This window comes from Macaca mulatta, chromosome 14 (genome assembly GCF_049350105.2).
Source record: "Macaca mulatta isolate MMU2019108-1 chromosome 14, T2T-MMU8v2.0, whole genome shotgun sequence".
Classification (NCBI taxonomy): domain Eukaryota; kingdom Metazoa; phylum Chordata; class Mammalia; order Primates; family Cercopithecidae; genus Macaca; species Macaca mulatta.
Window position 1 is genome coordinate 130,041,413 of NC_133419.1, and position 27,836 is coordinate 130,069,248.

A 27,836-nucleotide genomic window follows, 5' to 3' on the forward strand; every position below is an offset into this window, starting at 1 on the left:
GGCATTTAATACCTTCATAAAATCATCTGGGCCTCTTCCTGGTGCCAGCCCTCAATCACCAGACTTCCTGGAATTCAGTGCCAGTGCATCTGGAAGAAGTGTTAGGTGTCCCCAAGGCCAGCGGCCTGCATTTACAGATGAAAAACTGAAACCCAAAGGTGTCATGTGACTTGACAATGGTTGCATGGAGCAAGTCTGAACTCAGTTCCACTCTAGTTCTGCTGGGAAACATGAATGGCCTTTCAAAATCCCATGGGCTTTCCATAAAATACCACCATCTCCCTCATGCTTTCTGATGGGGGACCCATAGTGAGAACAGGTCTAGGGCCCTCCAATGTCCATAAGATCTTGAAGAGAAGAGGTGGTGGGAATACTAGTCTGCTGTTGTGCCCTGTCCTTCCCAGCCACCCCTGATGCTCTAAATCACCTCCACCATAAATTCAAAGAGGGTTGGCCAGGTCACACCCCTGGTGGGTGGAACCGCATCTGCTGTCTTTCTTCTCTAACAGAGGTGAAGAATTGTGATTGTCATCAGTGAGTTTGCTTTACGGCCAAGCAAACAGAGGCTGAGGTGATCTATGTTTTCTGGCAACACTCAGGAACTCTATTCCTGAATCTCTTTCGCAAAATTATGCAAGATGAAGTAGTGTTGAAAAATTTGTTTTACCAGGCATCGATCACCTATATAATAAAATACCCAGTACATGCTGTTTGCATTTAGTAATCATATGAAATGTAGTTACAGACATTTTTGTGGCACTGTACATAATAAAATGGGTGATATTTTGAGTATTTTTCCGAAATCAAATGCAGCTCCACCCCCACTTCTGCTGAGTCTGAGATGAGATGAACCTATTTAATCATCAATAACCTGGAGAAATATTAGAGCTTGAGAACGATAAAGGGCAACTGTGAATTTAATATATATAAATGTGTAGCAAAATGGTTATTCATACCATGCAAAGTGTGGAGATGATTATTCATGGGCAAGAGACTTTCCCACATTCGAAATTTGTAAGATTGTTTTTTCTAAAACAATACAACTGTTTAGCCAAGACTTAATATTTATGGATTTTAAGCACTCAGTAATCTAAGTCAGTGTTTCTCAAAGTGTGATCCACAGACCACTAAGGAATCTCTAAAATTCTTTTAGGGATCTGCAAGGTCAACTCTATTTTCAAAATAACGCTAAAACATGATTTGTCTTTTTCACTGTGTTCATGTTTGCACTGATGAGGCAAAAGGAATTATGAGTAAAACTGCTGGTGCCTTAACACAAATCAAGGTTGTAGCACCAAACCTGATGATAGTTTGGATACTTGTCGCACTCAAATCTCATGTTGAATTATATTGCTGGAGGTGGGGACTGGTGGGAAGTGTTTTGATCATGGAAACAGATCTCTCATGGTTTGGTGCTGTCTTCATGATAGTGAGTTTTTGCAAGATCTGGTTGTTTAAAAGTGTGTGGCACCTCCCCCCACACTCTCTCTCACTTGCTCCTGCTTCTGCCATGAGACATGCCTGCTCCCACTTCATGAATATAAGCTTCCTGAGGCCTCCCCAGAAGCAGATGATGGCACTAAGTTTCCCATACGGCCTGCAGAACCAATTAAACCTCTTTTCCTATAAATTATCCAGTCTCAGATATTTCTTTATAGCAATGCAAGAACGGCCTAACACATTTTACTAGTAGTCATTGTATTCTTCCTTTACATGCACTCGTAACTAAAATACAAAAGTATCAGTTTCACTTAAGAATGTCCTCCATGAAACAGTAAAAAATATTCTATTAAATCTCAGTCTTTGAGTGCATACTTTTTAAAGATGTTACACACTGCATGCAAAACACTTTGCTGCCTACTGAAGTACAACAGCTGTCTAGGGGATAAAATGATTGTGTTATTATTTGGATTGCCAGCTAAACTAGTCACTTTTTCATGGAATGCTATTATTACTTGAGGGACTGACAAGCATTTATGATAACAGTTTTACTAAGTAAAACTATGTTTACTTAGATATGGATATTCAGAGACATTTTCACAAAAACAAATAAAATGAGCCTGCCACTTCAACGAAAACAATTGGCGATATTTGTCACCAATGATAAAATTTGATGTTTCAAGCAAAAATTATAATCTTGGAAAACTTGTTTCCACCACTGAAACCTTGACAGCTCCCCAACCCTTAAAGACTTTCCACTGAGATCAGGGCTGTTACTAACAAATGTGATTGTTTTTTCTTATATAATGATATTTGTCAGCATTTGGAGGATCTGCATAATTTAGCAGTTCATTATTTTCCAAATGACCAATGCATGATGTCATAAGATCATACATGAGTAAAAGATCCATTCAAATACAAGATTGGTCAATGGATTTTAATGTAAGTACGGAGTGCATTGATGTGGTTTCAGAATCCATATTGAAATTCACCTTTAAGAAACTACTACTTGTCAATTTCTCATGTAGAAAAATATCCACATTTATGTACTAAGCACCTCTCCCCTTTACAACTACATCTCTGTATGAAGCCAAATTTTCTTCATATATTTTAGCTAAAAAAAAACACATCACATTTTATTCAGAAGCAAACACGAGAATTCAACTATCTTCTTTTAAGCCAAATATTAGCAAGAGTTGCCAAAAGGTAAAGTGATGCTACTTTTCTCACTAAAGTTTATTTGCTTTGGAAAATATTTTTCATAAAAATCATGTTATTTATGTTAACATATAATGGGTTTATCAATGTTATTTTTAATTAACAATTTCTTAAATTTCTCTCTAATTTTTAATATATAAATGAACGTATACTTCTTTCTCTGCAGCCATGATAATATAAATCAAACTATATTGCTCTCCTGCTTAAAAATTTTTCAGTGAATTCCCATTGTAATTAGAATAAAATCTCAATCATTTTCTGCCGCCACCAGGGCACTAACCATGGCCACTGCCCCTCTGCACCGTCCTGTGCTCCCAGCAAAGTCCAGGGCAGCCCATGGCTGTCTATGCCTGAGCACACCCAGCCTGCTCTTATTCCCAGCCTTTGCATTGCCTGCTATTCCCAGTGTGCAGAATGACTGAAGGCAAGTAATAGGATCTCAGTAAATACTTTTGAATGACTCTTTCCTGTGCTAGCAGAGACCGTGGAAAGGGAGGAAGAATGAAAAATTGAGTGAAAGGAGTTCAGACTGACACTTCAGGTAATGATCAAAAGTCAATTGGTAACGGTGATGGAAGCGCTTCATAAATTGTTCTGCCTTCTGTAAACAAACGTCTTAAAGGGGAACTCAAGGGAAATCTCCCATGACATGAGCATGCAATCTCCCTTTACCATGCACAAACTCACATGCCCTCCATTCCACATCTATGCACATTCACACAGAAACACACATGCACACATGCACGTTCATGGTTTCCTTTTAAAAATTCTTCCCTCTTCCTTTTTTTTGAAAACTGTCATCCCTTCTTCCTGCTCCTTCCAGATTTACGAGTTTAAAAAACATTTTTTAATTAAGCATTTTTAAAAATCCCTTAGCTATTCCAGGTGTCAGGTTCATGACCGAACGAACTCTCAGGCTCTCAGGCAATTTTTCACTCCTCTTCTGTCAGCACACCAGTGAAGCAACCTCGTGTCCACAAAAAGATGCCTTCCCTCCAAGAACCATAATAACTGACCTGATTCTATAAAGCATTTTACATACCAGTGCAACCCATCACTGAATACCTTTCGAACTTAATGAAAGTTGGAAAATTAAAGTAAAAATAACTGAAGTGCCAACCTGCATTTTCTGTTTCTGCCATCCTTGTATAGGAGAGGCCCCCACAATAAATGGCTGAAGTCTGTGATCATTAATTGATACTGAGGCTGGGATTTAGGAAGTCACCAAAAACTAAAGGCATTTGTCCAAAACAGATTGCAATTCTTTACCTAAAACCTTTACAGTAATTTGCTTCTGTTCTACGTATAGCTGTAGACAAAGAGTCAGGAAAGTCACATAAACGAGAAAATCTGCACAAGGATCAGGCCAGGGACATACCTTGTACGAGTCAGGGGTCTCTACTGAGTTGGAGACCCCTCAGAGACGGCTACCCCTCAGGATCAACTGATTGTTCTATGATAGAATGCCAGCTGTGTGGCTAGACCTGACTATTTTTCAAGAGAAGCTAGATAACCAGATTTGTATGCAAAATTCCCAATTAGTTCATTCTTTAAAAGCACTGGCTTTAAAAATATGTCTGCAGGTCACACTCAACCTGACGGTCACCAGTTTGTGACTTTTGTTCTAGACATTTAGAGAACAAAGAAGAAGTACAAAAACTATGGGCAGTAGTGGAAGAACAACATGTTTTAAAAAGAAGAAATTAAGATTTCAGCAAAGGTTTGAAATTTCAGGAGTGCAGAGCTGCCCTGGGCTCAGGAGCCACGCACTGTCCCTGACTTAATTCCAATCTGATCAAGCCCAACTAGGTCTTTTCCAGGCCGCATGGTGAAAAAGAGACATGAAGAACTTGAAGCTAGAAAATGAGGCTTATGTGGACTCATAGGAACTTGAATTGGTCAGTCCTAAAGGGCAGGGGAAAAAAAGCTGAACAGTAATTTAATGATGAATTCCCAAAGGTGGAATATAGAAAGAAAAGCCATGGAATGTTGTAGAACATGGAAGGAGACACCTTGATTCCCAAGACTTTGTGGATGGTGAGGAGCAGGAGGGGGCCTTGTCCAGACCTTTAGAAAGCTGACTCTTCAGGGCAAGGGGAGGCCAGGCATCTTTTGGCAACAACACACGCACACTGGTACTGCTTAGAAGGCAGGGAGGCCCCTGGGATGGAATTCAGCCTCAGCAGGCTAGCCTCGCCGTTCCGTTGCACAAAGCTGGCTAAGAAGGTCATCCCAGCCCCATCACCCTATGGCAACTGGAGATTGAATGGCAGCTGAAAATGACTAGGCTTTTGGCGGTGAGTATAGTCTCCACTATTATTTTTTCCTTCTTGTTTTTCTTCCCCAAAGCAGACTTTCCTTACTCAGTGATCTGACAACTTTTCCATCCTTCTTGGCTTTTTTTCTAGGAAAAATGAATAAGGAGTGGTGGGGAGGTGACAACTTCAAGAGCAAATACTTGAGAGCACCTGCTCCTTGCTTCTGTTAAGCAGTAAGCATAACGCCCAAAAGAATTGAAGACAGATGTTCAAGGAGCGCCTGGGCACGAATGTTCACAGCGGCACTATCTTGTCAAAAGGTGGACAAAACCCAAGTGTGCAGCAGGATGAGTAGAGACACAAAATATAGCAAATCCACATAATGGAATATAATCCAGCTATTAAAAAAAAAAAACTGAGGTATTGATTCATACTACAACATGGATGAACCTCAAAAACGTCGTGCGGGGTGAAAGAAGCCAGACCCGAAAGGTCACATCTTGTGTGATTCCATTTGTATGAAATTTCCAGAAGAGGCCAATCTATACCATCAGTGAGTATAGCAGACATTGCCAGGGACAGGGACTGGGAGAAGGCAGAATGGGGAATGACTGCTAATGGGTATAGGATTTCCCTTGGTGACGATGAAAATGTTTTGGAACTTGATAGAAGTAATGGTTGCACAACATTTGAGTGCACTAAATGCTACTGAATTGTACATTTTAAAACAAACAATTTCATGTTATGTGAATATTAACTCAATTTTTTAAAAAGCCAGCGTAGTGTTTTGGTGAAATATTGACTGCGTAGTTTTGAATCCTGACCTGCCATACGCCAGCTGTGTGACACTGGGCAAGTTGCTTAACCTCTCTGTGCCTCAGTTTCCCATTTTAAATTTATGATATCGAAATTAGTTTCCTCACACATTGTTAGGAGGAGGAGTAAATGAGTTGATATTTGCAAAGCACTAAACCAGTACTTCCATATTCTAAGCGCCATATAAATGTTTCCTAAATAGATCAATCAGCCCCATAGCCCACTCCAAGCAGGCTGCTCTGACCCTGGGCTATTTTTTTCAGGTTTAGGTTCTTGGTCTGAAAGAATGGCCTCCGTGGGAGCCAGGACAGAATGGGAGCTGAAAGCTCAGCCACGGTCATGCTCCTGTCTCTGGAGCTACCCGCAGATAAAGTCCTTTTACACATTCCCACGCAATGGAAATACACAACCACTTCCAACTGGGTCCCAAATTCTCAAATGTCCCAACTACAGGACTCTGGGGACACTGCTCCTCCTTAAGGATTTGTGAGATGCCTGTGAAGAAAAGGAAAATCCGTGAACCTGCTCAGAAGAAGCCACACAAGAATACTTAGAGACAAAAAATTACTCAGGCTGACATCCGAAAGGCTCTGGTTCACTGGTTCAGGCCCCCTCCCAGGCGGACCGGGATGACAGGCCCTGGAAGGAAGGAGCCCACGGGAGCCGCGCTCTTCTGCTAATTCTGTGCAGCCATATTCCTCCACACCTGCGAAGCGGTGGGGAATGTTCTCTGCTTCATTCCACCCACACCTGGGCACTGGAACAATGACTTCCTCACTGGGTTTTGGTAGTTTTTCCATTATGTTTTGATTTTGCCCTTTATATGAACTGGCTTTATTTTGTTTTAGAATAGGCATTACATTGGCTCAAAAATCAATTCACAGAGAAAAGTATACAGTGAAGTCTTACTTCCATCCCAGTTACAATCTCCTCCACATATGTGCACAGCTAATTCATTTTACTAGTATCTAGGATACCCTTTCCCAGAGTTTCTTTAAGATACTGCTAACAAACATATTTCCTTATTTTTTCTCATCACAGGAAGGATAGCATATTGTATACACTCTACTGAACCTTGACTTTTTTTCATATAATATACCTTGGAAATCAGTTCCTAGAAACTTTCCTCATCCTTTTTTATAGTCATATAGTATTCCACCATAGGAAAGTACCATAATTTATGAAATCATTTCCCACCTGATGAATAAGTGAGTGGGATTCCAATCTTTTGCCATTAAAAAAGCAGTGGTAACTAATAAATTGTGCACATGTCATTATTCAGCTATGCAATATTCTATAAGGTAAATCTCCAAAGGTGTTATTGCTGAGTCAAAGGTCACATGCCTTTGTAATTTTGACAGATAATGCCAAATTGCTCTCCATTTTACCTGCCAAAAACATCAGAAAGTTCCATTTCCTCACAGATACACCAACACAGTGTGCTGTCAAACTAGGATTATTTCCAATCTGACAGGTGAAAAACAGTATCTTGGAGTAGCTTTAATTTTCATTGCTCTTATTATAAGTGACGTTGAACGTCACTTTTACATATTTAGCGGACATTTCTTTTTTCTTTTTTTTTTTTTTTTTTTTTGAGAGAAGTCTCGCTCTTATCCCCCAGGTTTGAGCGCAGTGGCTCCATCCCTGCTCACTGCAACATCTGCCTCCTGGGTTCAAACGATTCTCCTGCCTCTGCCTCCCAAGTAGCTCGGATTAAGTTATCTGCCACCATGCCCGGCTAATTTTTGTATATTTTAGTAGAGACCGGGTTTCACCATCTTGGCCAGGCTGGTTTCGAACTCCTGACCTCAAGTGATCTGCCTTAGTGGACATTTCTATTTTCTATTCTATGAGCTGTCTGTTTATATCCTTTATCCATTCTTTTTTTTTTTTTTTTTTTTTTTTTGAGACGGAGTCTCACGCTGTTGCCCAGGCTGGAGTGCAGTGGCGCGATCTCGGCTCACTGCAAGCTTCGCCTCCCGGGTTCCCGCCATTCTCCTGCCTCAGCCTCCTGAGTAGCTGGGACTACAGGCGCCCGCCACCACGCCCGGCTAATTTTTTGTATTTTTAGTAGAGACGGGGTTTCACTGTGGTCTCGATCTCCTGACCTTGTGATCCGCCCGCCTCGGCCTCCCAAAGTGCTGGGATTACAGGCTTGAGCCACCGCGCCCGGCCCCTTTATCCATTCTTATTGTAGGTTTTGGTCTTTCGTTGATTGGCATCTCTGAGTTCCTTATAAAGAATTTAGCCATTTTCTTTTTCTTTTCTTTTTTTCATATTTGATTTGAAGTGTTGCTCTGTCACCCAGAATGGAATGTAGTGGTGCAATCTCAGCTCACCGCAACCTCTGCCTCCCGGGTTCAAGTGATTCTTCTGCCTCAGCCTCTCAAATAGCTGGGACTACAGGCATGAGCCACTACGCCCAGCTTTTTTTTTCTTCTTTTTTTTTTTTTTATTTTTAGTAGAGTTGGGGTTTCACCATATTGACCAGGCTGGTCTCGAACTCCTGACCTCATGATCCACCCACCTCGACCTCCCAAAGTGCTGGGATTACAGGTGTGAGCCACTGCACCCAGCTAGAATTTAGCCATTTTCTATAAGAGTTGCACTCTACCCAGTTTATGATATTTGCAAATAGTGTTTTTGCCATGGAGAATATTGTTTAATTTACCAGTCTTCTCCAGCTTTTGTAATTTCTGAATTTTGAATCATAGTGAAAAACACATCACCCATCCTGAGGTTGTAAAGGTTTTAACGTGGAAATTCTCCTAAGTTTTCATCTAGTAGTCACACAGATTTTTTCTTTTTAATATTAATCCTTTCATTCACTTGGAGCTTTTTTCTTTTTTCAACTTTTTCTCACACAGGGAAGGGAATTCCTCGTGTCCTCTCTCTTTATCCAGCCACCCTCTCACCTCCCCTTTTATCCTAACCTGAACTTGGTCCTGGCCCTTCACTTAGACATTACAACAGCTGCCAGCAATGTAGACTTGAGGAAAAGACAGCAACCCTCAGGCACCTCCCAGGGCGATCAGAATCTCTGCATGAATCTGAGCCGTCTGGATGAAGCAAGGTTTGGAGGAATTGAAGGAGGCAACTGAAAGGAACCCAATGGCAGGGACCCGAAAGACGGTTGCTTCAGCCACTTAAAATTCTTGCCAGCCCTGCACCGAGTCGCTTGGAAAGGGAGAGAAATGAACTTAAAAAGCAATTCCAGGGCTCCAACATGTGTTCTTCGTTGGTAGGATTCAGGATGAGGATTTGGAGGACCCTGTGGGAGTATTCTTTCACTACTCTCCCCTAATCCTCTCCAAATCGCCTGGGCTCTACAGCTGTTGGTTAGCCAGATAAACTATTTGTTCAATTATTCTTGGCCTGGATGGGGCGGCTGGCCTCAAAGGCTTCAGGCTTCGTAATTCGGGCTACTTCAATCAGCCAAGGCCCTCCCAGGGCTGCCTCCAGGAGACGGGGCCTGTTTGAAGACAGCAGCGCCCTAGCAAGTCTTGCCTTTCCACTCGCTTTTCATCTCCACCCAGACGGGGCTGCGGCGGCCGACACCTCCCCACGGACCCCGTGTCGGGGAGCAGAGTTAGCTGCGGGAACGATGCCAAGGCAGAGAACCAAGGCGATAAAATAATTACAAATGAAAGGGAGATTAGCAGGCACTGTCGGGACAAATGCTTCCAAAATGGTTCCTGAAATCTCGGGCGGCGCGGTCTCAAAGGAGACGTCTCTGCAGCTGCTGTCTCCATGGCAATGGGGCAACAGACGCCCAGCTGGGGGCACTCTCTGCAAATGTCAGCGCCAACAAAACACCAGCCACGGCGAGGAGATGACAGACTGGTCACCTTCGCTTCATGGAAATGGACTGGTCATTAACACAATTCTATCTTCCCCATTTGTCTGCTCTCCTTCCCCATTCCCTTGGCTTCAGTGGAGTCTTACTAATAAATGGTCGACAGCTGTTGAGAGATGGGTCCAGGCTACCAGTTGCTCTGAGAAATATGCTATTAGGGGTTGGATGCCCTGGGCTGCCGGGAAGCCCTGAGCAGCCTCGCGATATTCTCCCTTCAGCTGCATTCTCATCCCAGCTCCTCTGCCCCAGCCACTTCCGCTGATTGCCTTTTCCCCAAAATTTTCCTTCAGTTTCTCATGAGATCCTGAGGCAACTCTAAGAAGTGGCTTGAGGCCAGGCGCAGTGGGTGGCTCATGCCTGTAATCCCAGCACTTTGGGAGGCCGGGGTGGGCAGATCACCTGAGGTCAAGACCAGCCTGGCCAACATGGTGAAACCCTGTCTCTACTAATAATACAAAAACTAGCCAACCGTTGTGGCGCACGCCTGTAATCCCAGCTACTCAGGAGGCTGAGGCAGGAGAATCGCTTGAACCCAGGAGGCGGAAGTTGCAGTGAGCCGAGATCGGGCCATTTCTCTCAGCCAGGGCAACAGAGGGAGACTTCATTAAAAAAAAAAAAAGAAACGGCTAGAGATAACTGTACCCCATCTCTACCCCATAGTCTTCATCATGTCCCAAAGACCACAGCAAATCAACAAAATCTAAGTAACTGCCGCAGGTTGCTGTGCGGGAGTGTATTCGACCTCGGTCTCAAGATTTTTCCTTCTAATGAGTGCCACTCCTGAGCAGCTTCTGTGTAAGAATTCCAGAAATACTGCTACCAGCCTGTCTACCTAAGGATGATAATAAGGTCAGAGACCCTGTCTTCACATTTCATACCAAGTGGGAGCATGTTCTATGGGGTGGTTTTCCCAGAGGCAGTGGCTTCCTGAACGTGCAATAAATGACCCATCTTGAAAGAATTAACTCATCATCTAGTTACCGACTTGGAGTCAAATAAGCCAGACTCAAATCTCAGCTCCTCCATTCCAAACCAAACACCTACTATGTGCAAAACTAAACTGTAAGTTCCCTGAGAGTAGAAGCTACATCATTTTTTTATATCTCCAATACCTAGCAAAACGTTCAGCATGAGTATCAAAAAAAATTCTGTAACGCAGAGTACTCCAAGCTTTCTGAATCATGTTATCCTTATCGGTAAGTTTTTAACATGGCACCTTCAAAATAAGTATGTTTATTTAAATAATATGAACTATTCGGCCAGGTGCAGTGGCTCACGCCTGTAATCCCAGCACTTTGGGAGGCCAAGGCAAGCGGATCATGTGGTCATGAGATCGAGACCAACCTGGCCAACATGGTGAAACCCTGTCTCTACTAAAAATACAAAAATTAGCTGGGCATGGTGGCACAGGCCTGTAATCCCAGCTACTCGGGAGGCTGAGGCATAAGAATCGCTTGAACCCGGGAGGCAGAGGTTGCAGTGAGCCGAGATGGTGCCACGGCACTCCAGCCTGGCAACAGAGTCAGACTCCATCTCAAAATAATAATAATAAGGAGGAGGAGGAGAAGGACTATTCTAATACAAGGAGCATTATAGAAACATAGAAAAATAGAAACTGAAAAGGGATAAGATTATAAAATAAGCAGAAGTTCTAAAACTTCCCTTCTTATGCTGCAACGGATCATCTTGTCCTTCCCATTTTAGACTGCCATTGTAGAGGACACAGTTTCTACACTCAAGAGACTTGCGGTTTAATTGAAAGACTTGAAGCAAAGAATAACCGTGGTACTGCTATAAAATAAATAGATAACAGTTTAGAGGAGGGTGTGATCACCAAGGGTACAGATGGGTTTCACAGAGCCCATAACCCCCACCAAAACTGAATGCCAATGTGTACAGGTGTGTGTCTAGGTGCATTTTCTTCAGGAAAGGTCCAAAGCTTTCATATGATTCTCAAATGGATCTAGATCACAGAAAAATTAGAGGGGAACTGGCTAAAAGGGAGAAAAGAACAGAAGGAGTAAAAGAGCCTATGCACAAGCATTCTGTCCAAAGTCATCCTGCTCTTGCAGATAAAACGATCTAGACCTAATAGAACACCGCTCCACCAGTCACCCAAGGAGATTAAGGTATTTCCAATGACTGACACATTGTCTCGAGGTTAATGATTTCTTTTTAACTTCTTTTAGCAGTGGCCAGTTTTCAAATGACATTCTACATGGAACCCATGTATATAAAAAGAGATCAAAGTGAAGGTGTTCTGGGTGAAGCAGGGTTGGTCCCAGGTCATCACCCCTCATGGTCTCCAGCCTCAGTCTCCCTGTGTTGATGGCTCCAAGGCTGAGTTCTTCTTCGAATGGGGCTGTAAATCCCTGCTCCGGGCTTTCTTGAGTCTATGATGTAATGATTTGCCTTAATTTGTGTCCTCATCATTCAGTTCATAAACCATTCAAAATCACTCCCCCTGCTTCAGCTTCCACCTTTTTTCCTTCCTTTGCCTCCTTTGACCAAGTTGCCAATAGCTCCAGCTAACTGTTCTCCACCACATGTGGTCCAAGATCACCGTCGCCAGAATCCCCTGGCTTGCGTGTTAAAGACGCAGATCCCTGGGCATCATCCCAGACCGACAGACTCAGAACCACTGAGCATGGATCCCACCATCTGCAACTTCCACAGGCTCCTCGGATGATGCTCACGAGTCCTTAATGGTTAACTACACAAGGCTCTCCACAAAGCCCCGCTCAGCCAGCCAGCTTCTCATGCATGGGGTCTTAACCTACTGAGTGTCATCAAAATTGCCTCCACTTTCTTGAGCCCACCCAAAAGCTAAAGATAGAGCCAGGAGGGGATGAACATTCCAGGCCTGTGTGTCCATGGCTTCAAGGTGAACAATGACGCTGTGTCCTCGGAGGTGACAATCCTCTTTCTCCGGTCTGGATGCTCAGAGGCAGGCATTTTTGTTTTAGGCTGCAGTTAAATATAGTGCTTAATGCTTTGCAGACTTCTGGAGGGAAAGAGGAGCAGCTCAGAGGAGTGGAATGTACTGGGCTGGAAGTCAGTCCTCTACAGCCACAGTGCAGGCAAAAACATTGAAGCCTGGGGAAAGCTCAACCCCGGAGTCAGGCCATTTGCTTTAGGGATATTTATTCAGAGGAATGGGACAGCCCTTGAATGTTTTGCATTTTTCCTACAGTTTCAAAGGCAGCAGTGGCCTAACCCTATGTATAACCTGCCAGGTAAACTGGCATCATGAGAATTTCCCCGAGCTGAGCGGTGACAATTGTTTTTGCCATCTTGATTTAGAAGCCAGAACAATTCAGAGAGTTGTAGATGAAAGTCATAAAATCCGTTCTCCATATTCTGCCCCCTTTCGGGCCCAAATCAAGTTTGACTTCTTTCATGAAGCCACTCACATCCCACTCTCTCCTTCTTTTTAACTCCTATGACACTTATATATTAGTGGCATATATTTTAACAAAGTTGCTCTTTCTTCATCTTTATTTTTTTTTTATATTTATTATTATTTTTGAGACAGAGTCTTGCTCTGTCACCCAGGCTGGAGTGCAATGGTGTGATCTTGGCTGACTGCGACCTGCCCCTCCCTGGTTCAAGTGATTCTTGTGCCTCAGCCTCCTGAGCTGCTGAGATTACAGGTGCCCGCCACCACACCTAAGTTTCGTATTTTTAGTAGAGACGGGGTTTCACCATGTTGGCCAGGCTGGTCTCAAACTACTGGCCTAAAGTGATCCACCAACCTCTGCTTCCCAAAGTGCTAGGATTAGAGGTGGGAGCCACTGCACCCAGTCTCTATTTTTATTTTAGGTTCAAGAGGTACATGTGTGGGTTTGTGCCATGAGTATATTCACGATACTGAGGTTTGGGCTTCCAAGGATCCTTTCGCCCAAGTAGGGAACATAGTATCCAATAAGAAGTTTTTCAGTCCTTTCCCCACTCACTCCTGTTTTTTTATTTTCATTACTTTGCTTTTGTCTTCATGTCCCCATATCATAAGCCTCTTGAGAATGGAAACCACATCTAAGCTTCCTTGTATCCCCCTCAGTGCCTGTAATGGTGTTGTGTACAGGGGCACCAATGAGTACCTGTTGAGATGAACAGCGACCACCTTGAAGGGAGAGGGCTGGGGAAAGGCGAAGGCAGGCACAGTAAGAGTTGATGTACTCTGCATACTGGTTATGTGCTGGTGCTGTTGTCAGCATTTAACACGTGCTAATCTGCTTAATTTTCACAGTTGCCTTATGAGATGAACCCACCTTAAAGAACAGATGATTTAGGTACAGAGATGTTACCTGAATGGCCCAAAGTCACACAGCTACTAAGAGGCAAAGCCAGGATCTGAGTCCAGGGAGTCCAGCTCCAGAGTCCACGCTCTTCCACGTCTCCCACTACAGCAGAAGAACAGCTATCCCCTGTGGACATGTGGGCAGTAATCAGGCCAGAGAAACGGAGGAAGTATACACTTTCCAGAAAAAAACAAACCAGACCTAGAATCCTTACCCCAGCTCAACTTGCAATGACCGTTAAAGAAGGGTCTCTTCAGCATAAGGACAAGGTGTCTGTCCCCAGCGCCTCAGCTCTGCTTCTAGTTACCGACATGTCCAGAGGACATTGACTGTGGCCTCTGCTCTCTCCCACCTCCCAGAGTTCCTTCCTGCCTCTCCATGAAGGAGGGGAGAGGTGATGGGAGACAGAGGGTGGCATTTGCCAATGGAGAGTAGCCCCAGGCCAGAGAGCCTGGGCTGGCACTTAGGAGCTGCCTGCTGGGAACAACCCCCAGCCGCGCTTCACGAACCAAACTCCACCCAGCAAGAGAATTCTCACTGCCCTAGAAAAGCAACCCCACAAATTTAAACAATCCTGCACCCCACCTTCTGCCCCCTGCACACACTTTCTTTGAAATTTTCCAATGCTGAGAAACAGAAAAATTATTTGGTGTCTCTGAGTCTCACCTCTACAGCCCCTATCCTGGATGGCCACGCCCAAAGCTACCCGAGTTCTGCTGCCGGGGAGGGGATAAGACAGCATCGACTGCCTTACAAGGAAGGACCTTGCAACACGCAGCCCGAGAAGAACCTTTCAAGGACAGGGGAAGTCCTTATTTTAAAAGTAGGGACTGTTTGAAGGATTTACCTTATGAAGTAAAAGTGAACTTCTTCCTCCAGTTAAGTAATTTTAAAAGACAAACACGTTCACAGACATACATAGCAACAATGAAGAAACCATCACACCAGTTGTCCAAGGCATCAACTTTGAGTGTGGTTCCAAGAGACATTGGCTTGGTTTGGTTCTGATGGAAATCTCTGTATTGTCTGATTTTTAACTAAATGCAAAGTGAAGAGTGTTTTTATTCCTTCCTTCATTCACTCAATGAACACCTACGAAGTGCAAGCTCCAGTCCTCAGGCTGCGTGCTGGAGATTCAAAGGTGAATATGAACTCAATGAGATGACAGCTCACAAGACAGAGATGGATAATAATCAAGTGCAGTGAAAATTTCGGATTTCTGGAATAGGCGCTATTGATTCTATAAAGGGGATAAACCATGAAGGAGTCAAGGAGGGAAGAGTTAGACCAACCCAAAGGCCATCACAGAGGAGGCAGTGCTTCGGCAAATCTTGAAGGGTAGGCAGATATTAACTAAGCATAAATTGCAAGGAACTGCAGGTAGTATAAAAAAGTAAAAGCAGGTGATGGGGCAGATAGTGAGAATGAATACTGGAGATGTAAGCTGGATGTGGCGGCACATCTGTGGTCCCAGCCACTCAGGAGGCTGAGGTGGGAGGATTGCTTGAGCACAGGAGGTCAAGGCTGCAGTGAGCAGTGATTGTGCCACTGCACTCCAGCCTGGGCGACAGAGAGAGACTCTGACTCTAAAAAAAAATTAAAATAAAATAAAATATTGAGGACGTAGACAGGAGTCAGATCATGGAATTAAAGAATGATTCCATTAATTCAGCTCTTGTAAGCACTTCTATCTGACATAGCCAAGGACTTGATTCAAAATCCTTTCTTTGACCTGAATTGCCTAGAATTCTCCAGAAGAGAAAACAGGCTTTGCAGACTCTCAAAGGGGATGTCTGGCCATGGTGGAACGCGGGCCCTTGGAGGACTGGAAGGGGCTATGACTCAGGAAGCAGCAAGGGAGACAAGCGCCCAAGCCTCACGGAGGAGGGAAGACCAGGCTGCTCTCATCTCTCGGCCCAGCGGCTTCACACAGCGGAGTGTGAAAGAAGTTCAAGGAGCTTCTTTCTCCATTTCTCCCCAACGTGCTTAACGTCTCAGGCCACGGGCTGCCAGCACTCACCTTCTGCGGAGGCCGCCCTGCAGCCTCCCTGTTCTGAGGCCCCTGCCTCTCCCTGATGAAACTCCCTCGGTGCTAACTTGGCAAAAAGGCAAACGCTGCTGTGCTTCCCACTGCCCTTGAAAAGAACGAGGTTTAGGGGAGGCTCTGCACAGTCCCGTGCTGTCCGGGATAGCTGAGCAGCAGCTGCCGAAGCCGGCCTCCTGGACTGAGCTTGGTCTAGCAGCTTATCCACGTGAGCGCCCTGGCTGTTTGGAGGCACCGGGAGCGGCTGGGCCTGCAGCGTCCCACCTGGAGGGAAAGCACGCACCGCGACGGAGGCGTGGGTCCGGCAGCCGCGCTCCCCGTTGCCAAGCTTCTCCGGCGGAACGCGGCGCCCCCTGGCGGCAGAACGCTTGTGGCCGCCGTTACACTCCTGTGGAAACAGCGCCATCTGCCGAACGCTCTGTCACATTGCTGATTGGCCAACGCAGACTTTTCTGTAAGGATTTTTCCTTCTGCTTGCTTAAATCAGGCCATCCTGAGCCTATTCAAAATGTACTTCTTAAATGAAAAAAGAAAGCGACAGTACAAGATGTTTTGCTCGCTGGAAAAACGAGGATGAAAGGAAAATGGGTAGCGATTATCCGAATAATATGTGCTTCCTGCCTGTAGTGAGGAGTGAACATTTTGGAGTCAGGCAACTGCAATTAAATTCTCACTAGCTTTGTGAACTAGGAAGGTTACTTAGCATTTCTGAGTCTCATCTGTCCTCATCTGTAAAGTAGAGGTATATTTACCTTGCAGTATTGTAGCAAAAGTTAAATAAAATAATGTGCATAAAATGAAAATTAAATGTGTATGACGTAAATCAGATAATATGTATAATAGGTAGGCTTTAAAGTATAACATAAAAATATCAAATAGACATTTTTTTCTAATTGTTAGAATTGTGAAATATTCCTGAAATGGATTTATCAAATGAGAAGATGGAATCTCTCTGAGGTATTTTTAAATTTTTTCTAGAATGGTTGATTCTGACCTTTCTGTAAAAGACGATCTATTTCTGGGCACAGATCCTAGAAACAGAATTCTGCCAAAGTGAGACTCCACTAACATTTATTGAATGTCTGCCACATGCTAGACACTTTCAAAGATGCTCTTTCATTATCGCCAGTAAAATCTGAAGCTTCAGGATCTAGTCCCTCTTCCCAGCAGAAAAGTTTTGCCAGGAATATTAGAACCTCTTTTGTACAGCCTCTCAAGTACTTTCAAGATTACTCAGAAAAGCCCAAAACTTTGAACAACCCAAATGCCAATTAACAGGAGAATCAAAGACAGTACATCCATACAATGAAATATTACTGGGCAATGAAAAAGACAACCAACCAGATAAACACCATAGGAGGGACTCTCAAATCTGAGGCAAAAATAAAAAGTCAGGCCAAATATATACTGTATTTGCATGAAGTTCTAGAATGTGAAAATCTAATTCATGGTGGTCGAAATCAGAATCACTATCTGCACAGGATAGGGGTGGGGACTGACTGCAGAGGGGCACTAGGGAACTTGTGGGGTGATGGGCATGTACTGAATGTTGATCTGGGTGCTGGCTGCACAGTTAGGTACAGGCAGTGGTGTGCTGAAGCCTGTTGGCACCATCAAGAGAGTGGACTGTTCATTTTTCAGGATGTTTGCAAGCCAGTCAACATCACATTGATAGCTTGGAATCCACCATGGTGGAAATATTTATACTCCAGAAATTGGCAAACACTACAAAGCAGGGCTTTTTTATCCCACCAGAGAGCCAGTTGTAAAACATGTATGAACACACCACTGTATACATTTGCCAAAGCTCATTGAACTATGTATTTCAGATCCATGCATTATACTGTACGGAAATTACATTTCAAAAACGGGGGGTGAATAAAGCTCTCTGCTATCAGAATGTGCAGAGCACAGCTGGAGGCCCATGCTGAGCAGCTGGGGAGAAAGGTTGGAATCAGTCATTTGTGGGATGGAAAAGCAAAATTTAAGAAGTATTTTTCAGTCAGAATGGATCTAAAGCAAAAAAGCAGATCAAAATACGTAAGCCTCAGAACAGAAGCGCAAGGCTGGGTCAGCATTTGGTAATGGCTGCACAGATTACAGATCATCAGCCTCGCCTTAGCAAGGAGGAACTGGAGGCCCATATCAGAATCCAGTGTTCATCCTCTATAATTTTATTAATTTTATTATTTAAATCACCATACAAACCAGGCACAGTGCCTCATGCACTTTGGAGGCTGAGACAGGTGAATCGCTTGAGACCAGGAGTTTGAGACCAGCTTAGGCAACACGGCGAAACCCCATCTCTACAAAATACGAAAAATGAGCCAGGCGTGGCGGCACATGCCTGTAGTCCCAGTTACTCAGGAGGCTGAGGTGGGAGAACCACCTGAGCCCAGGAGCTCAAGGTTGCAGGGAGCCATGATTGTGCCACTGTACTCCAGCTTGGACAAAGAATGAGACCCTATCTAAAATATATATATATATTTTTTTTTTGGTGTAAAGTTCTATAATTTTAACACATGTATAGATTCATATAAGCACTGCCACAATCAGGATTCAAAATAGTGCCATCACACCCCCAAAAACTCCCTCATGTTTTCCCTTTATAATCACAGTCTCTCCCATTCGTAACTCCTGGCAACCATAAATCTATCCTCCATCAGTATTTTATCTGCTCAAAAACGAGAAACACAGTATGTAAACTTCTGAGACTACTTCCTTCCCCCACTCCCCAGCATCACGCCTTGGAAAGTGCTCAGTTGCTGCATGTGTAAATAGTTCATTCTTTTCTACTGCTGAGTAGTATTTCATTGTATGGATATACCACAACTTCTTTATCCATTTATACCTGTTCATTCACCTGTTGAAGGACATTTGCTTAGAGTGATTATGAATAGAACATTGCATAATCATAGAATTATCAATAGAATGTTTATATACAGGTTTTTATGTAAGCACAAGCTTTCATTTCTCTAGGCAGTGGGGTTTCTGGGTTACACAACAAATACATGTTAACTTTACAAGAAACTGCCACACTTTTCCAGACTGGCTATACCACTTTTTATTCCCACCCACAATGTATAAGAATTTCAATAGAGAGAAGAATGAAATAGATGCAACAAAAAATGATATAGGGAGTATCACCACTGATCCCATGGGAACACAAACTACCATCAGAGAATACTACAAACACCTCTATGCAAATAAACTAAAAAATCTAGAAGAATTGGATAAATTCCTGGACACATACACCCTCCCAAGACTAAACCAGGAAGAAGTCGAATCCCTGAATAAACCAGTAACAAACGCTGAAATTGAGGCAGTAATTAATAGCCTACCAACCAAAAAAAGTCCAGGACCAGACAGATTCACAGCCGAATTCTACCAGAAGTACAAAGAGGAGCTGGTACCATTCATTCTGAAACTATTGCAAACAATAGAAAAAGAGGGAATCCTCCCTAACTCATTTTATGAGGCCAGCATCATCCCGATGCCAAAACCTGGCAGAGACACAACAAAAAAAGAAAATTTCAGGCCAATATCCCTGATGAACATCCATGCAAAAATTGCCAATAAAATACTGGCAAACCGAATCCAGCAGCACATCAAAAACCTTATCACCACGATCAAGTCAGCTTCATCCCTGGGATGTGAGGCTGGTTCAACATACACAAATCAATAAACATAATCCAGCATATAAACAGAACCAAAGACAAGAACCACATGATTATCTCAATAGATGCAGAAAAGGCCTTCAACAAAATTCAACACCACTTCATGCTAAAAGCTCTCAATAAACTAGGTATAGATGGAACGTATCTCAAAATAATAAGAGCTATTTATGACAAACCCACAGCCAATAGTATACTGAATTGGCAAAAACTGGAAGCATTCCCTTTGAAAATCAGCACAAGAAACAGATGCCCTCTCTCACCACTCCTATTCAACATAGTGTTGGAAATTCTGGCCAGGGCAATCAGGCAAGAGAAAGAAATAAAGTGTATTCAAATAGGAACAGAGGAAGTCAAATTGTCTCTATCTGCAGATGACATGATTGTATATTTAGAAAACCACATCATCTCAGTCAAAATCTCCTTAAGCTGATAAGCAACCTCAGCAAAGTATCAGGATACAAAATCAATATGCAAAAATCACAAGCACTCCTATACACCAATAATAGACAGCCAAATATGAGTGAACTCCCATTCACAATTGCTACAAAGAGAATAAAACACCTAGGAATCCAACTTACAAGGGATGTGGAGGACCTCTTCAAGGAGAACTACAAACCACTGCTCAAGGAAATAGAGGACACAAACAAATGGAAAAACATTCCATGCTCATGGATAGGAAGAATGAATATCGTGAAAATGGCCATACTGCCCAAGGTAATTTATAGATTCAATGTTATCCCCATCAAGCTACCACCGACTTTCTTCACAGAATTGGAAAAAACTACTTTAAACTTCATATGGAACCAAAAGAGAGCCCGCATAGCCAAGACAATCCTGAGCAAGAAGAACAAAGCTGGAGGCATCACTCTACCTGACTTCAAACTATACTACAAGCCTATAGTAACCAAAACAGCATGGTACTGGTACCAAAATAGATATATAGACCAACGGAACAGAACAGAGGCCTCAGATATAACACCACACATCTACAACCATCCGATCTTTGACAAACCTGACATAAGCAATGGGGAAAAGATTCCCTATTTAATAAATGGTGTTGGGAAAACTGGCTAGCCATATGCAGAATACTGAAACTGGATCCCTTCCTTACACCTTATATAAAAAACAACTCAAGATGGATCAAAGACTTAAACATAAGACCCAGGACCATAAAAATCCTAGAAGAAAATCCAGGCAATACCATTCAGGACATAGGCATGGGCAAAGAGTTCATGACTAAAACACCAAAAGCAATGGCAACAAAAGCTACAGTTGACAAATGGGATCTGATTAAACTAAAGAGCTTCTGCACAGCAAAAGAAACTATCATCAGAGTGAACATGCAACCTACAGAATGGGAGAAAATTTTTGCAGTCTATCCATCTGACAAAGGTAATGTCCAGAACCTACAAAGAACTTAAACAAATTTACAAGGAAAAAACAAACAACCCCATCAAAAAGTGGGCAAAGGATATGAACAGACACTTCTCAAAAGATGACATGTATGCCGCCAACAGACATATGAAAAAATGCTCATCATCACTGATCATTAAAGAGATGCAAATCAAAACCACAATGAGATACCATCTCACACCAGTTAGAATGGCAATCATTAAAAAGTCAAGAAACACCACATGCTGGAGAGGATGTGGAGAAGCAAGAACACTTTTACACTGTTGGTGGGAGTGTAAATTAGTTCAACCATTGTGGAAGACAGTGTGGAGATTCCTCAAGGATCTAGAACTAAAAATGCCATTTGACCCAGCAATCCCATTACTGGGCATATACCCAAAGGATTAAAAATCATTCCACTATAAAGACACATGTACACCTATGTTTGTTGTGGCACTATTCACAAGAGCAAAGACTTGGAACCAACTCAAATGTCCATCAATAATAGACTGAATAAAGAAAATGTGGCATATATATACCATGGAATACTATGCAGCCATAAAAAAGTATGAGTTCACGTCCTCTGCAGGGACATGGATGAAGCTGGAAACCATCATTCTCAGCAAACTATCTCAAGGACAGAAAACCAAACACCGCATGTTCTCACTCATAACTGGGAGTTGAACGACGAGAACACATGGACATAGGGAGGGGAACATAACACACCAGGACCTTTTGGGGGATGGGGGACTAAGGGAAGGATAACATTAAGAGAAATACCTAATGTAGGTGACAGGCTGATGGGTGCAGTAAACCACCATGGCACAGGTATCCCTATGTAACAAAACTGCACGTTCTGCACATGTACCCCAGAACTTAAAATATAATAAAAAAAAAAAATTGCAATTGCTCTCAATAGCTCTTGGTATTACCAAAGGTTTTCCTTTTTTCAGCAATTCTAATAGGTGTGTTTGGTTTTAGTTTACAAGTCTCTAATGCTTAATGATATTGAACATCTTTTTGTTTTATTTGCCATTTATATATTCTGCAAAGTCCTGTGACAGATGTGACTTGCAAGTTTTTTCTCCCGGGCTATAGTGTTTTCATTCTCTTAATAGCATCTTAAGTCTTTTAATTTCGGTAAAGACCAATTTATCAACTTTTTCTTTTATGGATCAGGCTTATGGTACCATGACTAAGAATTCTTTTCCTAATCCCAGGAAGAGATTTTCTACTATGTTCTTTTCTAAAATTTTTAGAGCTTCACTTTTACATCTATTATCCATATTGAGTTCATTTGTGTATGAGCTGTAAAGCTTCAGTGTTTTGTCTGTTTTGTTTACATGAATGTTCAGTTGTTCTAACATCATTTGTTGAAAATATGATCCTTTCTTTATTGAATTACCTTTGCACCCTTGTCAAAAATCACATGGCCATATTTAAGCAGCTATCTTTCTGGACTCGATTCTGTTCCATTGATCTCTGTGTTCCTAGGCAGTACCATACTGTCCTGATTACTGTAACTTTGCAGTATGACTTAAAAGTGAGTAGCATCATTCCTACACCATTATTCTTTTTTTTCAAAATTGTTTTAGCTATTCTAGTCCTTGGCCTTTCCATGTAAACATTAGAATCAGCTTGTCTGTAACAACAAAATGTCCTGGCGAGATTTTTGACTGGAATTGTTTTAAATCTCTATATCAGTTTTGGCAGAATTGGCAACTTTTTAAAGTTAAGTCTTCCGATCTTCAAATATGGTGTTTCTTGTTATTTGTTTATATCTTGAGTTTTTTCACTGGTATTTTGTAGCTTTCAGTAAGATGTTTTTCTATTTCATTTTCTGGTACTTTCTATGTGGTACTTGGTTTTCAATTTTCCTATCCAATCACACATTTCTGGGTGTGATGGCTTTTTTTTTTTTTTTTTTTTTTTTTTTTTTTTTGGAGACGGAGTCTCGCTCTGTTGCCCAGGCTGGAGTGCAGTGGCGCGATCTCGGCTCACTGCAAGCTCCGCCTCCAGGGTTCATGCCATTCTCCTGCCTCAGCCTCCTGGGTAGCTGGGACTACAGGTGCCCACCACCACGCCTGGCTAATTTTTTTTTATTTGTAGTAGAGACAGGGTTTCACCATGTTAGCCAGGATGGTCTTGATCTCCTGACCTCGTGATCCACCTGCCTCAGCCTCCCAAAGTGCTGGGATTACAGGCATGAGCCACTGTGCCCAGACTTGATAGTTAATTTTATGTGTCAACTTGGCCAAGTCATGTCATGGTAGACACTTTGGGCTCAAACACCAGTCTAGCTGTCACTGTGAAGAAATGTTTTAAATGTGATTGACACTTAAATCAATCAACTTTGAGTAAAGCAGATGACCCTCCATAATGTAGCTGGGCCTCATCCAATCAGTTGTAGACCTTGAGGAAAAGAGACTGAGGTTCCTTGGAAAAGAGGGAATTCTACCAGCAGATGGCCTCCAGACACGAGCTGCAACATCACCTCTTCCCTGGGTCTCCAGCCTGACAGCCTGCCCTGTAGAATTCAAATTTGTCAGGCCCTCCAATCGCACAAGCAAATTCCTTAAAATTAACCAATCTCTCTCTCTCTGTCTCGCTCTCCCTCTTTTTAAACACACACACGTGTGTCTTTCACATATATACGTGTGTATATATGTGTGTGTGTGTGTGTATCCTATTGGTTCTGTTTCCCTAGAGAACCCTAATATGCTGACATATAGAAATACAATTGATTTGTTTTTGTGTGTGTGTTAACCTTATATCCTGCAACCTTGTTAAACTCACTTATTAGTTCTAAGAGGTTTTTGCAAACTCCTTGGGTCTTTGACATAGACAATCGTGTACACTATGAACAAGAACAGTCCTCTCCAGGGTGGGAGGGGCACCAGGTTAAGAGTTGGGCATCTCCTTGTGATGTCCTTATTTGCTTAGGTCCTGCATGAAAGCACACAGTGCCCTGGCTCTTGAAAAGCATGAAAATCCTGAGAGAAAGCAACACAACTTTCTCCGTTGTGAGGTGGTGAGGAGGGGATTAGGACACTAGGTGAGAAAGGACAGACAATGAAGCAAGGGGTCAGTGGGCAGATGGGTAAAACCGCCTGCTCCTCAAAACGGCCAGGCTCTGAGATGAAGCAGGAATCTGCACTTAAAACTGAAGCTAGATCCATCCCAAGGATTCAAGTGAGTCTGGCATATGGACAGGAATCCCAGTGGAAGTCTTTTTGTGGAGTGAAGGGCGGGGGTGAGTTGCAAAATTTTCTGGGCCAGAACTTACTGTAGGAAAAGAAGAATTGAAACTGGGCATGAGCTCCTGCTTACAGTCCCAGCTACTCAGGAGGCTGAAGCAGGGGGATTGCTGAAGCCCAGGAGGCCGCGGTGTGCTGTGATCACACCTGTGAATAGCTGCTACGCTCCAGCCTGGGCGAGAGCGCAAGACCCCATGTCTAACAAAAGAAAGGAAAGAATTCAGGCACTGTAAGGTAACCTAGGAACAAAGCTTCAGAGCATTCTGAGTATAACAGAAAAAAAAGTTTTACTTAAAGTCCATAAAATCCTGGGACATTAGCATCCTTTTTTGGAAACCCCTCTCTTAAACTGTAACTCTAGGGAGATAGAGGTTCCCGCAGACGAACAGAGCACATGGCCCCAGTGCCCGGCAGAGCGACGTGGAGCTGCAGAGTCGTGCGGGGACTAATCTGTACACAAGCACATGAAACACCCCCACAGGAGCCCAGATGTTTACTCTGTCTTGCTGCAGCCTTTGAAAGAGCTAGAGACCCTGTGAAATCAAGGAGGTGAAAACCCGTGCAATTGAGGGGTTTTAACTCATGGTATGCTGTTTCTGCAGGCCTGTGACATCAAGAGAAAACAGAAAAAAGAAGGGAATTCCACCTTTGCCCACTGAAAACACATCTACCCAACTCCTCTGTCACAGCTCCTGAGATGGTTCTGCCATCTCCCAGCCCTGAAGACTGTGAGGTCATCTGACTACCTATTACATTGCTAAATATGGCAGGATGTCACCTGACTCGACATTAGGCTGCCCGTCAATCATCACACCCCCTTGCTCCCACTTACTTTTCTATCACCCTGTAGAAGGTTCCCAACAGCTGTCCTTAAGTCCTCCAGGCTATAGAAACCACTCTTGAAACAGTATGTCAGCGTACCATTAGTGTCCTTCAACTCACACCCTCACTTTCCAGCCCCTCCTCTGTGAACGTCTCTCCTTACTTCTTCCACCAGCACTAATCAACCTAATGTTCCTTCACTCTTTTCTCCCCTCCCAGCTTCCCTCCAACCTGCACCCGATCCCCTCCATCCTTTCTCCTCCTTCTTTCCAATTCTGCACACCACGACTGAACACTTGTCAGAAACGGTGCTCCCCCTGGGCCCCTCCACACCTCCTGAAGCCCTGTCACTTCTTACCACCCCCAGCTCCCTGATGGCCCTGGGCCTCCCTCCCGACAGCTGGGGCCCTTCCTGGATCTCTACACATCACCAAGCTAAGCCAGTGTTCCAAAATAGTCTCCTGAACAACGATGACAACTGCACAGTTATTTTGGAAGGTGAGTGTGGCCAGAGTCCCAGAACAATGCAAGAAAGACAATGGGATGGCGGGCAGCAGGTAGCCTGGCCAGCTCTGTGCAGATGAATTCAGGAGCCTGGTATTTCTTTGAAGGATGACCAGAGAATGGATGAGCACTCAGGATCACACTGAGACCAGGTCCCTAATGCTCCTAATCCCTTAGGACACAAGGACCTGAAAGACATAGAAACTGCTTCTCTGAAAATTGGCTTGATTATTCTCCCAAAGTTGACCAGGATCCAGAGCTTAGATTGCAGGATGTCAGGGCGTATGCTGAGGCCTAGCTGTCTTCAAGCTGCAGTTTCCAAGATAGCCCAGAATAGAGTCCAATCAGTACATGGCAATATATTTCTTCTTTGTTTTCTGTAAGTTTTATAAAAACATACATACAGAAATGTACATAAGTCGTAAGTTTACAGCTCAACGAATTTTCACAAAATGAATACACCCTCAAGATCAGCACCCAGATAAAGAGAATACAACAAAAACAGCAGCGGGCCTCCTCACCCCTGCCTCCAGCCAATACTCCATCCCCCACCCCAGGATAAATGCAATCCCAGCTTCTAACATTGTGCATTGGTTTTGCCTGTTCTTTGAACTTTCTGTAGCAGTTACAGAATATGTACACTTCTGTGATTGGCTCATTTCAGTCAACATAATGTCTGTGAGATTCATCCTTCTTGGATATAGTTCCAGTTAATTCATTACCATTATTGTATTGTATTGTATTGTATTCAATAAATATTACTACAATTCATTCATCCTTTCTACTCTCCGGCATTTGGGTAGTTTCCAGTTTGAAGGCATAAATAGTAGAAGTATTATGAATATTCTAGGACGTGTTTTCATTAAACATGCATGCAGCTCTGTTGGGTACAGTATAGGCCTTGGAGTGGAATTAGTTCTCAGAAACAAAAGAAAATAAATTCGAGTTTGATATAGACTTGATCGTTCCAAGACACATTCCCTGCTTGTAGTGAACCTGAGTTGGCCATGAGCAGTGGAAGGAGCGTGCTTGTTAAAAGCACAAATGTGATGCTGGGAGGCACGTACAGATCTCAAGAGATTATTCAGGGAAGCACCAGGTTTATTTTAAATGATGGGAAGAGGTGTCAAATAAAGGTTATAAAAACATCCCAATAAATATAAGGCCAATGGTAGGCTGATAATATCTTCAGAGAGCATGTTTAGGATCGTATGGTTCTTCTTCATTCTTCTCTGCAGAACCTCCTGGCAGTTATGGCAGTGGAACATTGGAAACGGAGATGAACAGGAGGTGGGAAGAGGAGGCTAAGTGCATGTGGGCCTAAAAGTCCCTGCTTTGGGAGTTTAACAGTCCTGGATGGAGGTAAGGAGGCAGGTGTGATTCTAAGATCTCAAGGAAAGGAGATTCCACATCATTCTTCTCTTTCCTTGGCCCCTAGACTGTTTATGAATGAAATAATTTCATCAATGCTAGCAGATCCCCTCACTGAGACTTCCAAAGATTTTTATCAACAATGTTATGTCACTCCCAGTAACTCTTTGAAGGTCAATGACAGAATTAATTTTCCCATTTAAAAAATGGAAACACGAAGACCCAGTGGAGTCCGCATTTTCTAGTTTTAGCCACTCTGGAAGTTGTGTCCTGGTAACCACAGTGTCCCAGCTGTGAACTATGGGCAAGTCTACAGCATCATCTTCCATTCGCCATGTGGTTACTGCACCTCTCACACAAACTACCTGCGTTACTCAGTCATCCAATATCAAGGACTATGCCACACTCCTTAAGGCAGGGGCAGAGACTTAGAGATTCATAAAACAGGCCGGGCACAGTGGCTCAAGCCTGTAATCCCAACACTTTGGGAGGCTGAGGTGGAAGAACTGCTCGAGCCCAGGAGTTCAAGACCAACCTTGGCAACATAGTGAGACCCCCATCTCAACTAAAAATAAAAAATTAGCCTGACATGGTGGCACCTTCCTGTGGTCCCAGCTACTTGGAAGGCTGAGGTGAGAGGATCCCTTGAGCTCAGGAGATTGAGGCTGTAGTGAGTTGTGATTGCGCCATTGCACACCAGCCTGGGCAACAGAGCAAGACTCTGTCTCAAAAAATAAATTAATTAAATAAAATTTAAAATAAAATCCTTTTAGAGTTCAAGTCTTAATCACCACATGGCTTTGGGCAACTTATTTTATCTCTCTGTGCCTCCATTTCCTAGACCTGGAAACAAAAATAAGAGAATGAAATTTATACAGCT

At 43.2% G+C, this 27,836-nt stretch overlaps 1 protein-coding gene across 42 annotated transcripts in view; it reads right to left on the reverse strand.

Annotated features, from left to right (window-relative positions):
- LOC106993529 (uncharacterized) overlaps positions 1-27,836 on the reverse strand; it is a 301,117-nt gene that overhangs the window by 252,037 nt on the left and 21,244 nt on the right. For 35 of the 42 annotated variants that reach the window (XR_013404400.1, XR_013404399.1, XR_013404391.1 and 32 more), the window contains one exon: positions 13,896-14,015. The exons of 3 other annotated variants lie outside the window; for them this stretch is intronic. Coding sequence is in view for 13 of the 39 variants with exons in the window: in XM_077964675.1 (XP_077820801.1) it covers positions 13,896-14,015 (120 nt within the window). In the remaining 26 variants the exon portion in view is untranslated. Of the gene's footprint in view, positions 1-13,895; positions 14,016-24,529; positions 27,800-27,836 lie in introns of those variants that run through there. 4 more of the 42 variants (XR_013404424.1, XR_013404422.1, XR_013404425.1 and 1 more) reach the window with 2 other exon arrangements.